General features: G+C 36.5%; 1 protein-coding gene across 1 annotated transcript; it reads right to left on the bottom strand.

The window, feature by feature from the left end:
* Positions 1-301: 301 nt before the first annotated feature.
* On the bottom strand, positions 302-6928 carry LOC104234898 (uncharacterized). The gene is made up of 5 exons (XM_009788542.2): positions 6571-6928; positions 2866-2927; positions 1788-1878; positions 1258-1363; positions 302-1175 (listed from the first exon to the last, which is right to left on the bottom strand). Exons 1-5 carry the CDS (start codon positions 6762-6764, stop codon positions 498-500), a joined length of 1131 nt encoding a protein of 376 aa, XP_009786844.1. The 5' UTR covers positions 6765-6928; the 3' UTR covers positions 302-497.
* Positions 6929-7536: the final 608 nt, after the last annotated feature.

The raw sequence follows: 7536 nt of genomic DNA, 5'->3' as shown, positions 1-7536 counted from the left end.
GCACCCCAATTTAAAACACATCCAGTTTTTAAAAACTATTTAAAGTTTAACCAGCTTTAGCAAACTTCGAATTGCTCACGCTGCTGCAGAGCCCTAACTTCGAACCCGAAGGCGAAGGTCTCGCGCTTCCAACTTCAAAACTGACGGCGAAATGTTGATTCTCAGGCTAAACTTTAATAACATTGTAAATTTCGGCTATTCTTTAAATAAGGGTAAAACAACGGCTATTGTGCGCTTTTCCCAAATAAAACAGCAACCTAAAACTTGACCAAAACCGACAAGATAGGTGGAAAAGACCGACTTCCAACCAATGCCGTCAAATGGGCCTTCATTAGCTTGGCACCAGGCACTATAACTTATCAACCGTTCACAAGTCGCTATATAACCACATGAAAGGTTAGTCCTATTAGATTCAGAATCATATAAATCAGATCACGAAATTGGTCCCCTATCTAACAGACTACACGATTACAATCCGACCTAAAGATTGTATTAAGTTACAATTCTTCTATATCCTCAAGTGAATCAAACTGTGCATTAAGTCGAAGAAGTTCTTCATCATCAATGGTGGATGTGCTAAACCACTTAGGTGGAGAATTACCCGATGGCATTGTTGGCATGACACTAGCTTTTGAACTCAGCTCAATCGATGCTTCTGCATTATCAGACCCTGCTTGCTTTTCTTTTTTATTTTGATTAAACAGTTGGAACTTCATCTCCCAACAAGCTTTCAGGTCTTCCTCATTTCGAGCTTTATTCAACTTATCGATAAGATCAGTGAATGACACACCCCACTCAGCGTCAGCGCTCTTCGTCTTTTTCTTTTTGCCAAGTGCATCTAGATCACTAAGGTCAGTAGCATTGTCACCTGACTCCAACTTCCTAAGCTTCCTCAATCCCTGATCAACAATATATTGCATCCTCTTCCTCGTATTCTCTATTCTAGTTGGATCCGATCTAAGCTGTAACTTCAACCGGTTTACCGTTGCCTCATTATCATCTCCTGTTGAACCATCCTCATTCTTCTCATCCTCTGCAGAATTCACTGCAAAAACCTCCTCTAATAGACCAACATTTTGCATGTAGCGATCAAAAGCTTCATTTTCAGCTGCAATATTGCTGTCCCTGAATTCCTTTAACTTCATAAACCTCCACTCGTTAATGAGTTGGGCATCCTGTAGTTTATCAATAAGGTTAACCTTTAGAACTAAAAAATAAAGTATAAGCTCATGGAGAAAACAGAAGAACTCCACATACCTTTCTAGTCAGTGGCTTCCTCGACCTTAGTGGGGTCTGCAAATTATTGAACTGTGCAAAATTGGTGGAGAGTTGACGAAGTGAAGCAGCTCCTCTATGCGAGCTCCTTGAGAAAAGGAAATAGAAGTTAATACAGATCTTCTAAATAAAGAGCAAGAAGCTCAGTAATCACCAATCCATCCTGCCTAATGAATAATAGATCTGCGTGTGGGGGAAGAATGCAAAGATATATGAAAATGCATGTGAACGGAACCCTAGCATTCCCCAGATTATTCCGCAGAGGGTAACACAACAATCAAATAGCATATTAAAATTTGAGTGCCAAAAACATTCAATGCAAATGCAGAAGAGGTCATTTCAAAACGCCAGATAAAAAGCACCTAGAAGCGCATTTCTTATGAGGGATTGTTAACTGACTACAGCTGATGCTTGTAATTACTCTTTACATCATCCATGAATAGACAGTCTAACTGTTCATCACTAAAGCTGTCATATATAATCGTAGTCATGCATACTTACGTAAAACTTACCCCGAGTGAGATGCTTCAGTGGACTGCTGGTCTACCACAGGGGACCCAGAAGATGGTAACTTATCTGGAAGAGTTGAACCACCTTTCAGAACTGCACAAGATCAAATCAAGGAGACATAATTTTTAGCACAACAAAGGAGTAACGGTATCACAGTAGTACATCAGTCAGTTTTTTAGCATTAGCTTCTAAGAACCAAGAAATTGCCTTACAGAAGATGTGTTAAAGTCCCTGCTATCAGTCTCTTTCATCCGATGACTTTTATATATTTGATTCTTCTAACATTTTCAGAACCAGGCAGTTGAAAAGTCTACTTATTGGTTAAACGTCAAAAAATCCAAGCTCATTACCATGTAACATCATAATGATGTCAAAACAAAGTTTACACCAAATGTCAACACAGGGTTAATAGTATGATGAATTGTGGCAGAGACACCACGCGTCCTTTCCTTTATTTGGCTTGCGACAATTACTCTAACGCAGAAAACACTTAAAGATGCTCAAACCATGAACCCATGATTCACAAAGACTATGGCCTGGTATCAGGTACTCCACTACCTCTCATACAAATACCCTACTCTTCCTGGAGGCAAAATTTTATTCCTATCTACACATGCTGGCATGTTTCTCTACTACTCACAACAAACATCTGATAAACTAATAAATAATCCAGCAAGCATCCGGGACTCCTGGTAACCAGTTTCAAAGATTCTCCGTGCAGCAATAACTCACAAGTAATCTAAACGGGGAAGCCTTTACATACCAGGCCTCTAGTCCAATTTTGAAGATACTCTTTCAACTTTTAAAGCCAGAAATAAATCACATGAAGTACTGTGCCTATCTTTAGATATTAAACTTCATCATAGCATATATTGTATAAACAAAAAAGAATCTATTGAAGCCTCTAGGACAAGAATAAAGTACATATAAATTAGAAAATACCATGAAGGTAAGACGATATTACTTATGGCAAAGAGCAATTTCTTCACTGGTATGTAACAAAAAGACATGTACAATTTGTTAACAACTGGAATTGAGGAATACTGTCAGCAGCCATGAAAAAATTTAAGCTAATCATACCATGTATATGACAGGGATTTTGCGCTTTCGCACAGCAGCTTTTACATGACTGGAACGGACACCTGCACATTCGATTCTCACCCATTAGAAAGACTAACTATGAAGAGAGGGAAAGCGGGGAAAAGAAATGTATAAACAAGCACGAAAGAGAGAAAATAGGATAAAATCTCTTTTTAGAAAAGAAAAAAGGATAAAAACTTAAAGTAAGTTAAGTATATTAAAGGAATTCCAAACAAGTTTTGAAATGAGAATGAGATCAATGAGGTATAGTTATGCTACTTTGATTATTTGATCAACTTAAATCACGAGGGTAAGTTCAGATAGTTTCGTAGATCATGCAAGACAGAAACTTCGGGTACAGTTGAAGATTTAGGTCTTAAAAATAAAAGACAGATGACCGAATATCTGATAAAATGATATGAGAGTAGTAAAAGGTGATGTTGTACTTCTATCTGATGCTTAGACAGAATCACCTGTCTGCATCACCAATTATATCTTCCTCCATTTCTTTCTTACGCTGTTTCTTTAAAAGTTCTCTGACACAGATAGAGAGAGGGGCGGAGGAATAGAGGAGGAAAGAGGGGAAATAGATACATAAGATGTAAGACTATTTTCTCCATTTAAAGCCACCATGCACTAAAACTACCCTGAGGGATGTATCACAATGGCAAATGATAGTTAATGAACTATTCCTTTTTTGATTAATTAGTTAATGAACTTCTCTTACGTCGAGTTTTGACAATCCGGGTGCTAATATCGAGTATATCGTGCTAGATTCTGTCATTAATGTAAGACAACTTAAGGTGTCGAATGACGACAAGTCTTGGTTTTGACTTGTAACGGCTTCAAAACTCATGCAGAATATAACTTTTCCCTGCTTTTAAGGGAGAGAGATTTAAATTTAATCATCACTGTCTTTATTTTCCATAAAAAAGTAAAAGCAGTTAGCAAAAGTGAAAGGAAGCGAAGGAGTAGTCCCTTCTCAATTGTAGAATAATCGCTATATAATCTATTTATTTTTTATAAATTATTACCCCCAAGACTGCAGCTTCATCAAAAGGTCTTTGCCTTGTGAATGTAAAATCGAACGGGTGATCGAGCAGAAGTAGCTCCTCCTTAGTACTTAAATAAGTCACTTCTTAGTTTACACTGCAAGTACTAGTAGATAGCTAAAGAACCACACAAGCTCTTGACGAAAAGAATTCTCATCGCCTCTTTTAGAACAGCTAGCCATGAAAAAGTGAAGGGAAAAAGGAAAGACATTCCCCTAAAGAAGCAAATCGTTATTTTACTTTGCACATACTAGATAGCTAAAGAGAATACACCAGTTCTTGATAAAAAGAACTGCCATCGAGAAGGGGAGGAGAAAACTCAAAATGAAGAAAAAGTATAGTCGAACTTCTTTTTAATATTTTATATAAGTAAAAAGTGGTACTTAAACTTTGATGCCTATTATCCAAATTTAAGTAAGAAAAGGAGATCCACGTTTTGTATGATCATTTGATTAGAGAGCTTAACTTTAACATTTGTTCATTTTCTTTTACTTCCTGTCAACTAAACAGGCTGGAGATCCAAATCCGAGCCTTTCAGAATCTTTTAGAGTATTTATTTTTTCAATAAACCAAAAGAATAAAATTGTCATACACCATGATGGGGTGACCTCTACGAAAGTCTAATGTGAGCATATACATCAAGCCTTTCAAATTCTAGTCAGTACTTCTGCTTAACAGATATAATAAGTTGAGAGTAAATAAAACATGCAAAGTTGCAAACTGTACACATACTTATTCTATGCTACTGAAGTCGAGAGCTTTTAAGGATTTAATTGGATGGAAAAACAATATATTTTGTTAATTCTCCCATTAAAATGTTACATGATTATAACCTGTCTTTGAATTTAAGCAATTGATAATGCAAGTAATATTTCGCTTCTTGTTTCTGTTAATAGAAAATATACCTTCGATGGGCTCCAACAAAAAGTTGATCCAGTGATTTCCTTTCATTTCATTCTTTTTTACAAAAAATAATGTGTGTATTAATGCTTTTCCTTTTCCGTGTTATTTCTAGAATAGTGACACTATGTGAATTGTCTATCGGAAATAGCCTCTCTTCCTTCATAAGATAGGGGTAAGCTCTGTGTACACACTACCCTCCCCAGACCCCACGCGTGGGATTGCACTGGATTTTTTCTTGTTGTTGTTGTTGACACTATGTGAACATGTTTCCCAAACCAAAAAGTACCTTCCTTACTTTCACAAAACTCCAAATATACCAGAACAAAATGGGAAAAGGAGGGAACAACTCATCAGAAAACCATCTTTTCGTTTGACAAGTAAAATATGATGACTAAGAAATAAGTGATACTGTTATATACAAAAGCAAATAAGTAATGTGCAGTGTTGTTAATAAGAGGAAGCCAAATCCAAATTGATCTCTGACAGGCTAAAATTATAACCTATCCAGCTAAAATCCAAAATAAAATGTCTTTGTGGCAAACAAATCTGTCCTCAAAGATCATATAAATAAAATTTAGATAGTCACACCAAATAAATTTGGTTTTCATACGAGTATCTTACAGCTGTGCTCCCCCTATTGAAACTTATTTTTTCTGAGCAAAACCATAAATTGCTTCATCCAAACTAAAAACAGTCTTCCAGAAAACCTAGAGAACCCTCTAAAGTCTAAATTTCCACCTACTAGTGAAGCCATCAATAGTTGGCCAATGCAACAGCAGATTGTCTAACTCAAATTTTTCGGCCTCTTTTCTGAAAGAAGGTTAAGACTGCAGGCTCATCCAAGCTTAGCACTTCTCATACTAGCAGTATAAAGTCACCATTACAAAGCCACTGTGTAGAATCTTTAGCTCATTTTGTACAATCCATGGAGATGAAATGGAATTTTGATAAAAGATTTTTAAAAAAATATTTAAATTACATTTTGAGAAGCTTTGTAACAGGGAATTGCTTGGATTCCTTTGTTTGGGATTCTCTAAGTAAACAAACCAAATGATTGAGCGTTTAAGGTAGCACAACAATCAGCGTATATTTCAAATACAAAGCACTAATGTAATTGTTTCAGCATACAATTAATGGGCCTAAATAAAGCGTGCATAAATTCAATATTTCTTCTCAATCGTGCACCAAGTTTCTTCCTTTCTCTTTAAAGCTTGACGAGCTGCAACTGAATCAAATACTAAATTCCACTCCGCCACTCCATTTCAGCATTCTTCTAGCCTAAAGCTAGTTGTTAAGTATATGCAATCTGAAAGCACGAATCACGTCGAGAGGGACTGACCCAAACGGTTCACTTGAACAAAGAAGTTGAACTCAAACAAAAGCCCAAACACCACCCCACCCCACCCCCCACCCCCCAAAATAAATGGCAGTTGTGTTAATTTGTCTACTAATAGCACATCCGTACTCCATGCGTTTAAATTTATATGACACTCTTTCCGCTTTGAAACATTCTAAATCGTTTGACATTATTCCACTAATAAAATTATTCTTACAAGCTGTACAATTTTCAAAAACTCGAATTCATTTAATTATTCAAAATTTAGTTATCTCTATCAAACCAACTTTTCAATTACTACTTTAATATCTTGTTCCACTACCACTAATATAATAAATAAGTTATGAAGCCATATAAAAAACTGGAAATTAGGGTTTCTAAAGCTCAATTTCATCAATGGAATAAAAACATCACCTTGAGCGAGCAACATTGCCGCACTTTATGCACTTAGGCTTATTAAGCCCTCGAAGATTCTTCGATGCGTTTATGGTCGGATGGCTGGACACGACGGCAGGGGTTACGGTGGGGGCGGCGGTGGCGGATGCCGGTGACGGAGCGCTATCGGCGCTGTGGTTACTTAGGGCAGGCGACGATGCAGCAGCAGCCATTGGAGAACCACTTACGCATTCAAAGGTTTTCTCTTTTCTCTTTCTTTCATCCGGTGAGCTGACGACGGTTTCGAGGGAGAGTTTTCTAGTAACGGTAAACTGCGGCGGCGAGTGGGGTTCAGTTGCTTCGTTTTCTGCTGATTTTGTCTTTGATTGGATGAAGGTTTATCAGGGATAAAAAAGATTAGGTATTTATATATAAGGAATTATAGGACGGTTTTGCCCTGATGTATACCAGGTGGAGCTATACTTATGGGGTCTTTATGGTAAATTACAAAAAGCAATTCAATTGTGGTAATTGGAGTATTCAATTCGATAACTAGGAAGATTTCCTTCAACTGTCTTCAACGCATAGGATTTTTTTAGTACATAAAATCCCACAAAAAATTATAAAGCGGGTAATACTTAAGTGTTATGAAATATTATAATTATATTAGTGAATATCTATATAAATTCTAAAGAAGTTATTTTCACTATCCTTTTTTATTATGTAGATAATTTTCACTACTTCTCGCCATTATAACTGTAACTCACACACCTCCATAATCTCCCCATAATCTTCCTCCATGATCTCAAATGTTTAATGTCATATTTATAGCATTCTTTTGTATACCTCTATGTAATCCTATAAATAGAGGGTTTTGGCACCACATTGTACATACTTGACACACTTGAAAAAAATAAGAAGTTCTCATCTCTTGCTCTTTATATTCTTGTCTATTTTCTTGTTTTATTATTTTGAGCTAAGTTTCGTAATCCGTACGAGTGTCTA

Source organism: Nicotiana sylvestris, chromosome 8 (assembly GCF_000393655.2).
Source record: "Nicotiana sylvestris chromosome 8, ASM39365v2, whole genome shotgun sequence".
NCBI classification, from domain to species: Eukaryota; Viridiplantae; Streptophyta; class Magnoliopsida; order Solanales; family Solanaceae; genus Nicotiana; species Nicotiana sylvestris.
The sequence above is the reverse complement of the archived record's forward strand: the minus strand, read 5'-3'. Positions and strand labels throughout refer to the sequence as shown.